The 12,284-nt window shown below is 49.1% G+C and overlaps 1 protein-coding gene across 8 annotated transcripts in view; it reads right to left on the bottom strand.

The window, feature by feature from the left end:
- The window catches only part of SAMD4A (sterile alpha motif domain containing 4A), a 207,193-nt gene that overhangs the window by 23,190 nt on the left and 171,719 nt on the right, over positions 1-12,284 (bottom strand). For all 8 annotated transcript variants that reach the window (XM_025870014.2, XM_025870012.2, XM_025870015.2 and 5 more), the window contains 3 exons: positions 7,992-8,325; positions 5,645-5,730; positions 335-453 (listed from right to left, as the gene is read on the bottom strand). In XM_025870014.2, the coding sequence (XP_025725799.1) occupies positions 335-453; positions 5,645-5,730; positions 7,992-8,325 (539 nt within the window). The remainder of the gene's footprint in view (positions 1-334; positions 454-5,644; positions 5,731-7,991; positions 8,326-12,284) is intronic.

The raw sequence follows: 12,284 nt of genomic DNA, 5'->3' as shown, positions 1-12,284 counted from the left end.
TCAGGGCCCCCTTTTGTGGACAAACCACAAAGTATTTTGCGGGCATTCCTTCAATCATACCCATCTCCCCTCAGTGCCCATCTGGACTAATGCCATCATTTTGATCATGTAAAATGTGTTACAAAAGATCATGTGCAGTTCTTTTTCTGGGAACGTTTTCTCTCTATAGCGTTTTCCTGACTCCATCTGTTTAAGGAGTGTGATCTGGAACTCCCCACAGGGCATCCTTGTGGACAAGGACTGGTGCCCCGCCACGGTCCTGCCCAGGAACCCAGGCAGGCCGCGGTGCATCAGGGAACCACCGTGCATTAAGAAGAATGAAACCCCAACATACTTTCTTTGCTGTCGATATCCTGATATGTCTAGAAGGGTTTTCCGAGGGAAAGACCGAAAGAGCTTCTGCACCTGCTGTTTCCATGACAACAATCTTTTTTTCTGAGTCTCTGTAAATGCCTGCAAAAACAAACAGGACTTTTTAATGGGTGGCGCAGCCTGGTATTAGAGGGAGGAACATGCAGTTAATAGGGGGGGACATCAGAGTCTCTGCAGCTGCCTTTTCTTCACCTGCTTCCCACCTGGTCCAAACAGCAGTCAGTTTCACTTGGGAGCCACCTGTACCGACAATTCAAGTTATTTGACATTGGAGGTGCCTCGGAAAGTACGTGCATTATGCTTTTGACAATGCTTGTTTTTGGTTGCATTTCTGGCAGACCCGTAGTCACCTTCCCCTTCTTCCTGACTCTGGACTCTCTAGATTAACCAGGAATGAATTGCAAAAATGGATTGTTGACTATTCTGGCTTTTGCAGGCCCCCTTGCATTTTCATAATCAATGGAAATGCTAAACCACTCCAAAAATCAGTCTGCATGATGGTGTGTGGTCACCCTGGCGTGGTCTGCAGGCTTTCAAAACATGGAGTATAGTCTCTGCTACACTACGCTCCCCTACCCTACCCTACCCTACCCTACACTATAGGTCAGGATTGGTGCACTGGACTTTTTTGTAGGGCATGGGGCTTTGCTGAGAAATCTCCAGTTAAGGGGCCCCGTTCCCTACAAAAACCCCAGTGCACCAATCCTGACCTAAACTTTGCCTAAGATTTAGGAAAACAAGTAGATCTGATACCTTTTCAAATCTTTTTTAGTAAAACTGGCACTGAGGGGTGTTTTGCCTGCTTCGTAACACACTGTAATCTATATCATGTGTTCTTTTGTGTACATGGAAGCCCGGGGAAGGACTTTACAGGGGTTATGAGTCCCCAAGGCAGAGATGCTCAAACCTGTGATATAGAATCCCTCAAGGAGACTATTAAATGCAGATTCCCAGGTCCCTTCCCACACACCTAGAGCCTGATTTAATACATCTGGACAGGAGTCTAGAGGATGTTTGCAGCAAGCGCCCTGTAATTCCGTTGCAAATGGAACATGGACGTGTGGCATTCTAGATGGTTTGAGGACCCTCCACGCAATATAGGAATGCCCTGTCAGGTGCCTAAAACCAAGGTCCACAAGCTGTGGGAGGGCCCGCAGATTTGACTGATCAGCAGTAACAGTGATGGAGATAACATACTCATATAGTTTTGTCAAGAAGACCTGAAATCCTTTAAGTAGCAGTAAACTATTACTTAGAGTAACAGACTATATGGCTCCTTCCCATAAAGGAAATGGATTCCTTAAACAGAGAAAACATGACAGTTTAATTTTCTCCGGATGACATTTAATCTTTAAGGACCTAAACACAGGAGAGCTATGTGAACAAAAGCAAAAAGATGTTAGTTATATTGTGAAAAAATTACTGACTTGCAAACCCCTTCCTCCTAGATGACCTTAGCCAGACGCCTTTAAAGATATTCATCAAGGAGGACTACCCAACCAAGGGACTCTGTGCCTCCTTAAAGAGGTGCAGACACTGCACAAGGTACATGGTGGGATGGTCTCATGGTTACAAGGTGAGGACATGGTTCTACTTTGTGGTCCCTTCTCATTTGTTCGCAGTGTTTGGTGAGTGTCCAGTTATACACAAATGTCTCTGAAAGCCTGAAAAGCAAGCATTTCTGCTGGATGAATAAAGAGAGGGACAGATAGAGTCAGCTTTTGACTGGCTTCTTCTGCCAAAGTTTGAGTGAGAAACAGGATGCAGGGGCACTGATTTAGATGACTTGGGGAGGAGAGTCTAGCCCAGTTGGTCGGAGGCTCTGGATGGATATGGGCGGGGCTTGAATCCCTACATATCCTTATGCAAGTTCCTTTACCTGACACTCAGTTCCTTCTAAAAACCTTCTAAAGGGAGAATATTGTCTCCCTCCAGGATGTCGTAAGGTTTAAATGAGATAACACGTGAAATGCACAAGAATACTTAGGACATGCCTGGCTCTTAGTAACGGTTCAATAACTGCGACATAGATTCTCAACCCAGGTTTTTGTGGTCGCACAGGCCAGCCCTTTGGTGGTGGTATGAGTGTTTGTCACATTTGGCATTCCAACAATCACCTTTAGCCCCAACAAATGACTCAAAACTACAGTACCAAGCTGGTCTGGAGCCAGCCTGAAGGACAGCTGGCCTGAGTTTTCAAGTGACAAAAGAGAAATGGCTCACTTTATAGACATGCATTCAAAGTGCTTCCAAAGGACACCAGTTCATACATGACATCTCCCATGGTGGCCAAGAACATCCAAGAAGATGGAAGTGTTTATACTCCACCAGAGAGGTGAGCTCATTCACTCAACACTGGGGCAGCAGACTCATTTCGTCCCAGGCTGCAGATAGGATTAAGCCCCTTGGCCATGCTGAGTGAGTGTGGTGGCCACTTCTCAGTCCTGGAGGCTGCAGCTGGGAGGCCTGGAGAGGAGCTAGGTCATGGCTGGCAATGAGGGATTTCCAAAAGCTGGTCTCTGTGTGTATCTGCAAAGTAGCCCTCCATTGTGGGAGCTCTGCTACCAGCTGGGATGGCTGACCCCCACGTCAGCCATTCCACTGGCAGCTCTGGGTTGGGCTGGTAGCAGCTTCCTCAGGGACTGGAGGGGAAGGAAGCTTCCATACTACAGACTGGCATAGCCAGGCAGCCTATTCTGAGTCCTCTGTCCCTGTCAGGGCCAATCCAATGAGTCTATCTGGAGGAAAATGGCTAGGATGCGCCCTACAGCTTTCATGGCTGGATTAAAGGGCTCCTAAAGGGGCAAAAGCTCATCTCCACAGAACCTCCTTGAGATGGCGAGGAGGCAACATGCCAGGGATTATAATCCAGGAGATGAAATTCAGAACTTTCCTGTCCTCCCTTCTGTTACTCTAGGGAGTTGGTCCCTTTGTCCCTGGGGAGGGAGGAAGGTGTCTAGGTTTGGTCAACCCCCTGCCATCCAGTCAGCTAAGGAATGGCATATTTGGGTTGTGAAAGGGAGTCCTGTTTCATGGAGCTCAGGTGAAATTCAGCCAGGATAGAGACTGCTGTGCCTAAATGGAGCCTCACAGAGAGGGTATGTGCTGCCCACATAGAATAACCCGAGCCTGTGGAAAATTATTCAGACACATTTCCTCTTTCTTGAACTAAAATAATAATAAAAGGTCTTGCACAACATTTTCCCTTCCAAGGCAGAGCACAAGCCCCTTCTTCCTGACATGCATTTAGGCAAGCAGACATGGCATGAGCCCTTTTCTGCCCAGGACTTCCATCAGCCAGAGGCCCCTCTACTGCAATCGGGGCCTCTTGCCAGCGAATGAGTCTATATGGTGCCATCTTTGCACTTAATCATTTGGGGAGGCAGCAAGAAAAAAACCAGGCATTTTTCTAAATATTCTAAAGAAATGGAAAGGAGAGCCAGGCTGCCCAAGGAGGGCATGCATGACGGCAGGAAGGTGAGAAGCATCAGGCCACAGCTCCGGGGCTGGCGGAGGCCAATTAGGAAGCGTGTGCACTGTCCAGCGGAGGCAGCTGCAGGGCTCATTATTTTGTCTTGTGGGCTCAGCAGACTTGAGGCAAGATGGAAAGTAACTTCCAACTTGTTCTCCAGTGTCTTAAAGGCTCAGTGTGAGCGTGGGCATGGGAGAGCATGCGAGGTTCTAGCTTGCCTCACAGAAGTTTAAGTGCTCTCCTAATCAGTCCCTCCAAAACCCACTCCAAATGTCCTCCTCCCCAGTAAGACACAGAGCCCTCCAAACACTGTTCTCTCTGCCTGGAGCACTCCCACCTCCTCATGCAGTGAGTCTTTACCACCAAGACTCCAGCTTGCCTTTCGGGCCCAGCTTGGGAAGCAGTTCCTCTGAGGAAAAGCCATTTCTGGCTCTGGGTTTGGTGGCCTCGCTCCTCATCTGGGCTCCGTGGGATGCCAGCACAGCCTTATCCTCACGTGTGTGATCAGCTGGTTTCCTTTAGCCTTCCCCGCTGCCCTCACACCATAAGCTACCTAGGCAGGGACAGGGCCTAGACGCTTAATAAAGATCTGTGGAATGAACGAGTTCTAAAATTCTTTAATGTGTCCTTGCCTTCTCTTCTTCCTGGTGCTTTTCGCTGGCTGAAACACGTGCGGTGTCAGGATTGAAAATAGCGAAGGGTGAGTTGGGGGTTGGGGAGAGGGACACACAAGAATTTGTACTGCTGAGAGGAAACAGCAAAAAGGAGAGTTTGGGGGATTGTGGGGCAGTGACTGGGAAGGAAACCCAGAAGGAGACCGTGCTCATGAGCCGTGGGTAGGCAGACCGTGGAAGGGTGGAGGGCCTAGTGAACTGGCCTTGGACAGATGTGCCTGTGCGGCAACTGGAGGGTGGGAACAGCATAAGTAGGGTGGTAGGTGAGGGGGCCGGACCTCTGCGCTGGCTGCCTCCCTCCGCTGGGGCCCACTGCCCTTCTGGGGCTCTGGAGGCCAACCCAACAAAGGTGAGCAGACTTGGGGGGCCTTTACCATCTTATTCTAACTTTAAAATCCCACAAAATGACCTCTGCATTGTTAGGCTTCTTTAAAGCCTACACTGTGACTCTTTGGAGGGGGTGCTCCCAAGAAGCCACTGGGGTCTTGGGTCTGAGGCACAACCTCCTGTCCTCCCACGCACCTCAGGGCAGGTGGCTGCCCCAGCCGGCAGCACCCGGGACCTGCCCCCGCTCCGTCAGGGAGACCGTGCTCACACGGGGTCTAATGGGGCACAGCTCCAGCCTGCCTCGGTCCTTCTTCAAAAGGACATGTGGTTCAACAGAATTCCTATAAAAATCACAAATTGAACCACACGGAACATAAACACAAACACATTATTTCTTTTGTATATTCTCTGACCCTCCCTCAAGTTTCCCTGAGTCAAAAGGCAAAATGTTTCAACAGAAAATTTTATAAAGACTCGAAAACCTGCCAAGGCAAGGTGGCAGGACTGGACATTCACCAGCTCAGGCTTGGTCACTCGGATTCTTCTAGAGCCAGAAGTTTCTCTCAGGCATTCACCCTCACATCAGAGCTCAGTCTAGATGAATCTCTAGACACCAAAGTATTACAAGCTGTGCTTGGGTTTGACGCCATCATAGATAAGTTCTGCCCGAGCTATTATTAATGCCTGTCTACTCTTCAAAAACAAGTTGTTGGAGACCCAAATGATCACATCACATAAACTCTGAGAACCATTTCTAAGCAATGAGAAAAACAGTTTTGTGAAACCCATTACTACTCACCTCATGAATTAGACACTTGTCTATGAGCTGTAAATACGAACTGATATTTTCCTCATCAGGTCTGGAGACCAAGAGCTGTGTGCACACTGTGAATTAAAAAAAAAAAAAAAAAGGTGAATTAGAAACATGTATACCCATTCTAACCTCTGAGATCTGCCCCTGATTTCCTTTCAGGACCAATATTTTGAGATATGTGTCCTGTGCCTTTACGTAAGGTTCACAAAAAAGGCCAGGAGGCTCCTCATTCCACTGAAGTCAAAGGCTTGGTCACCACGGGAGCCCTCGCCTCGAGAAGCCCCTTCAGTTAATTCCAGGCATACCATTCTATATTAAGACTTCTGCAATCCAGCCCGAGACAGACACTCTGGGAGAAGAAGAATGCAACCATGTCCTGAGCCCTATCTCCGAAGTTCCTTTTGAGAAGGGAGTTCAAAGGCATCAAATACCATCGACGTTATGGGAGAGCAGTCTCCATAATTTAATGAATGAACTGTGCACCTCATTTGGAGGCATGAGGCTCTGGCACATCTTTTAGGACATGAGGTGTGTGGGCACGCACACGAGCAGGAAGCCTGCTACTCAGTCACTGGAGGGTTATTTTCTCAAAGTGATAACACACTTATACACATGTAGGTCCACCCACACACTCAATTAGCTGAAGTAATAAAGACAAAGCAGGGTCAGTCTGCGGGTAGAGCACACACACCCACTGGCCTTCCCACGGCCATGCTAGCATGGCCCATTCTTATCTCATCCTGGAGGCTCTGATGCTCTGATCTTGATGGGGGTGTTTAGAAGGCCATGGTGGAGGTGGTTGGACAGAAGATGTCAATTAGAAGAGAAAATGCCTTGCACTCAAGTTGACCATGCTTGAAACCTGGGCATCACGATTCCTTTCTCCCCCTAATCCTGCATTAACCAGTCTGTTGCAGAATTCCATTTATACTCTATCTTTGCACAGAGACTCCCAGTATAGCATTGTTCGTATTGACAAAAGCTCGAAAACCACCTCCATGTCCATTCACTGGGGCCCTGTCAAATTATGCTTTAAGCATACAGTGGAACAGCATGCAACCTTGAAAAAAGAAATTGGGTAGTGATATTGTATTGATAGAAATATTAAAAGTATACAATGTAGAAAAAACAAGCTGCAGAAAAACATGTAAACAACACCTGTTTGTGTGTAAAAAGGATACTCATGTACTTGTTTATGACTATTAGGAAGTTTCTGAAGGGACAGTCCAAACCTGTTTAGAGACGTCATCTGTGGGGAGGAAGATGGTGGTGCTTGGCGGACAGGTTATTTTTCACTTCCATCATTTGGTTAATTTTGATTTTTTATGTTGAGCATGAACTGATTTTATAATTTGTTTGAAAGGAGCTAAAGTTTAAAAAGAAGCCATGCCAGAGGAGTTTGGACCTCCTGAGGACTGAGCCCGTCATGGGTCACACTCAGGCATCCACCACCACAGGATCATCTGTTCTAACCCCACACGGCTAAGAGTCCACTCAGGGGTGGGAGGTCAGGGGGTGCAGAGGGCTCGGAGGTGAGTGGGGGGAGACCAAGGACCCACCCTGGCCATCAAGCTACTGGCATATCTGCTCAAAGGGATGTTACAAGTCATCTCCTCTGAGCCAGATTTCTATGGATGGAAATCTTTTTTAGGACGTGTACACACAGGGCGTTTCTCACTGCACCTGTAAGACTCAGGTGTTCATTTCTTTTGGTAAAAACTTGGTTCTTTAAAATGGTTGGACGATAAAGAAAAAAATGTTTCTCCTTCCCAAAGGAAAAGTATGGGCATTCACTGCATTTTTTAACACAATCACACTTTCTTGTGAAACACCCTGTTCAAACACTCACAAATTACCCTAGCATTGGACTTTTTAAGGATAATCACGTAATCGCTGTGCCACTCATGGGGAAGACACTTTTCCAGGTGGAAAGAGTGCTCTCACCTAAAGGACCACATGAGAATTCTATCCTGCCCTCCAGACAGGCACTCGGCCTGGCCATGGTGCCTCCCAGGCGCTGTCTGCAGTAAGGGCCGACTTCCGCCCACAGGCCCAAAGCCCACCGAGCCCTCACTCTACTAGGAGGGCCCAGCAAGCCCTGGTCTGAGGGAGTGGGAGAGAAAAGGGACAGGGTTAAGGAAGAGGCCTTTGCGGATTAGAGGGATCGGAGTTCAGGTGACCTCTGAGCCTCACTCTCCACATCTGTAAATGGGCTAATGGCATCTACCCCGACAGGTTTATCCAGCACTCCGGGGAAGCTCCTCAGGAACCCGGAGCTCTGGTTAGTGGTGGTGAGCGAAGAAAAGGGGGGAGGTGTGAGAATCAGCTCTACCTTTCCCCATGACACGTGTGAACTGGCCGGGGAGATCCCCCTCCGGCAGGGGGGCGACGGCCAGCTCCCCATCACAGCTACTCAGCTGATGTGGCTGCAACCCGCCGCTGGCCCCAGCCGAGGTGGTGACTGTGGCCCCGGTGGCCGAGGCACTGTCTTTGCAGTCGGGGCTCTGGCCCTCAGGGCCCATCAGTGAGGGCGGGTGCGGAGCCTGGGGCTCCCGGTGGCGAGCCTCGGGGGTGGTGCTCGGGGAGCTGTAGGCCTTGATGGGAGTCAGGATCATCTGGTGCAGTTCCTGGAGTGGGATGCGCAGGTTGCCCCCCTCGATGATGTCCTGGATGGTCAGAGGGAGAAGACCTCTGTTAGCAGCAGCAACGGGGGTGGCCCGCCGTGATGCCTCGCTTCCCCTGCCCCAAGCCGTTCCCAGATTGGACGCACAGCTGCTGGCCCCTTCATCACAACATTCTTTGGAAAGGCAATCACTTTAATTTTATCATTCTATTATTAGCCCGGGCAAAAAACTTGGAAAATACAGATAGGCATAGTGGGGAAATCATACATCACCTGCAAATCCCATCATCTAGAGGTGATCACTAGAATGATTTTGTACGTTTCCTTCCCTGGCTTCTTCAGTGAATTTCTACAAAAAGCATTATACAGTTGACAGGCACACACTTTAGAAGCTGTATAATAAAGCTGGGTCACGTGGTAACTTCCTGTCCTGTGTTTGAGTTGTGCATGAAGGAACCTGCTGCTCATTCACACCTTCACTCAGCCCCCCACACAGGCATCACGGGGCAGTGGTGAAGAATACAGACTCTAGGGCAGATGCTGGGGTTCAAATTCGGACACGGCTGTCTGACCTCGGGTAAACGACCTAACCTCCCTGTGCCTCAGTTTCTCTGTGTAGAATGCACGGATAACAGCCATATCTGCCTCACTGGGTGGCTGTTAAGGATGTTAATATTTGTAAAGCTGCAGGTCGGTGTCAGTTATGGTGTCCTGTGCATCTTTGTTAAGTTACTAGGTATGTGGCCAGGTTCCTGAGGAGCCAGGCACCGTGCTAGGCAAGGGGGAACCGCGGGAATAGCCTTTATGGTTCCCAGGGGAGTTGACCCTGAGCTGAGCATATCGTGTGCTAGGGACTGAGGTGCAGGCCAGGTGGCTGTGAGGGAAGGCTCTCTGAGGGGTGGACGTTGGAAAGGGAACCCAAATGGATGCGGGCATGAGGATTCTGGGCAAGTGTGCTCAATGCAAAGGGCACAGTAAGGGCAAAGGCTGTGAGGTGGGGGCACGTCTGGAGTGTGTGAGGAAGAACAAGGAGGCCTGACGTGGAGCAGGGTGGTGAGGGGAGAGGGTGGGAAATCAGGTCCAGGTTGCTCCCGGGGCCTGAGCGTGGAGGCATGGATGCTGGAAGTTCTTCTAAAGAGATGGAACATCAGGGAAGGTTTTGAGCAGGGGACTGACGTGTTTTCAAAGAATCATTCTAGAGAGAAATATGTATAATCTATGTGTATACGATACAGCTGACCCTTGACCAACATGGGTTTGAACTGTGTGTGTCCACTTACCTGCAGATTTTTTTTCTATAAATACAGCACAGTATTATAAATTTATTTTCTCTCACGATTTTCCTAACATTTTCTATTCTCTAGCTTACTTTATTATAAGAATACAGACTATAACACATATAACACACAATATGTGTTAATCCACTCTTCATGTTATCAGTAAAGCTTCCGGTCAACAGTAGGCTATTAGTAGTTAAGTTTTGGGCAAGTCAAAGTTATACATGGATTTTTGACCACACGGGGGTGGGGTGCCCCTCTACCCCATGTTGTTCAAGGATCAACTGAAGTCTATAATATATGAACGGCTTTATATGTTGTATAATAAAATTGGGTCCTTCTGCACCTACAGTTTGACATATTGGCCATTATGTATTAGAAAAAGAGTGAGAGTGGATTCTGATTGACATTTATCTGTGCACCAGATGCTCACGGAGGCACAGAACATGCTCCGAGGCTTGGGGCCAGGGATCAGGGCCTGGGAGTCTTTTGGGCATGGTGAACGGCCCAGCCCTCTGCCCTGGTGCTGTCCCGTGCTTCTGTAGCAAACCTCTCCCTGGGACCCACAAAGGACACTGGCAATCGGGGCCCTGATTACTAATGAAGTACTTAATCTTCCGAGAGCCCAGAATAGCAAGGACATCATTATAAAAGCTTGAAGCATGAGGACCAATCCATTCCTGGGATCCTCTCTTACCAAGAAAAACTGCTTGATGGTGTCAAGGAACACAAGCCCACGGAACACGATCACATCTACACCCAGACTTTCCAATCAATCAATTAGAAAAAGGAAACCTGAGGATGGCAGCCTTGGACAGGCAACATTTCAATTCTGGGCAGCAGACCACCAAGAGCCCGGCCCCGTCGTTGGTGGGAACATGCGTTGCGCAGGAGGTTGGATGCAGAAGCTTAGCTGAGTGGGCACCCGGGGTTATGGAGGACAGTGAAATGCTAAGTAGCCATCAGAATTGTCTCAATCCTGCTCAGGGCTACCTTCCAGCCTATTTTAGAGGAGAGAGTCTATTTTTCTTTTAAAGAGAAGGGTTTTAGAGTCTACCGCCTTCCTTCTACACCTGGTGGATAGGGCAGAGGTAAGACTAGGTCGCTGCCTGTGCTGGCAAGCCTGGTGTGGGAGTCGGGGGTGCTCCTGATCATTGCCAGTTTTTCTGCTGCCTGGACTGGACCAGCCTTTTCCAGAGTCTAGAGGGTGGCATGTAAATGGTTCCTTGACTTTGGACATGGTGATCTACCCGGGCAGGGTGTATGGAGGTAAGCTAGCTGGCCCATGCCAGGAGAGCACCTGTTGTCTTTCCTGACTCAACTATGTGCCAACTGGGGGACCCCTGCCTCGAAGTCCTCCACTTCCGGCCAACAGCCTCACCGGCACCTGGTAAGTGGGGGGGGGGCGGTTCTGATCTTGTCCCGCCCCTGACTGAGGCTGGGAAAAGGAAAGGAGAGAGAAGGGATGAAGCTTCCTCAGAGTGAGGCTGAGTAGGCAGAGCTGACCGGCCTACTTGGGAGATCACATGCCTCCCTGCCACGCTATCCCATGTGACAGCGACCACTGAGGTGAGCAAATGCATGCTTGTGACATTTTGTCAACTGCCACCAAGCAACCCTTGTCCGCTCCTATCACATGCCAAAAGGCTTCTGTAGTTACTCAGTGAGGGAGGAAGGAGATTTTGGTTATGCTAAGAGCTGAACTCCTTGAAACAGGAAACATACCCTTGCCCCAAGTTCAAATCTTATTTTATTCCACTGGAGACAACCACCCCAAAAAGGAAACCATAAACCTAACGAATAATGACAGACACTTTCTGTAAACTATCTTATCAGGAATCATGAAGAGTTTTGTTTCCCCGCTAGCCTTCAAGCCAGTGTCTCAAAGAAAACGCTTGGCTACCAACAAGTTAACAATGTGCTTTAGGCCAGGCTCCATGGTGTTACATATCCGACTCTTTAAAATCAATTCGAGAACTCAACATTGAGTGCCCAGGTTGAGAAGGAAGCTAGAAAATGGCCCGAATGGGACTCACTCCAGTGTCCTCAACTGGTTGTGGGAATTAATTCTCCAGGTTGACAAAAATAGGGAATGAACCCAAGTCCCTATTGATCCTTCAGACCATAAATATAATCCTACGTTATAAACACAAAGAGGCAAAAACGAAGCTGTCCGGTCACTAATGGGCCAAGCCAAGGAGCTCACGGCAGAGCAGGTACCAAGAAGCAGTCAGCTTGGGCGGCATAACTCAGGGCTGGCGTACAGGGAAAGCAGCTACTTGCCGACCGACCGCTTGCCTGGCTTTCTTAGGTCTTAGAGGAAGACTGGTTTGGAACCTTCACAGGGCACGTGATGGCAGCAAGGGGCAAATCATCTGGAAGACAGGACTCGGGCAGCCAGCATCCCAGCACTTACGCACTGTCCGTGGTCCCACCTTCCCCCTGCATGGGCACAACTGGACTTCTCATGCAGTAGACGGCACGCCTGCATCGACTTAAATCCACTCCCTTGCCACCTTTCATTCACTAGACTCCAACTGAGCCCTACAAGGAGCCAAGACCTAAAATGAATACAGCAGAATCCTCGCCCTAAGATGCTTACCGTTCCTGGGGCCCATACAGTGTGAGCATGCTGCCAGGACTGGGAGCTGTAGGACCACTGTGTGTGTGTGTGTGTGTGTGTGTGTGTGTGTGTGTGTGTGTGTGTGTGTGTGTGTGTGTGTGT

The sequence above is a fragment of the Callorhinus ursinus genome, unplaced genomic scaffold, assembly GCF_003265705.2.
Source record: "Callorhinus ursinus isolate GAN/ISIS: 27379988/994484 unplaced genomic scaffold, GSC_fseal_2.0 scaffold8, whole genome shotgun sequence".
Lineage (NCBI taxonomy): Eukaryota > Metazoa > Chordata > Mammalia > Carnivora > Otariidae > Callorhinus > Callorhinus ursinus.
The sequence above is the reverse complement of the archived record's forward strand: the minus strand, read 5'-3'. Positions and strand labels throughout refer to the sequence as shown.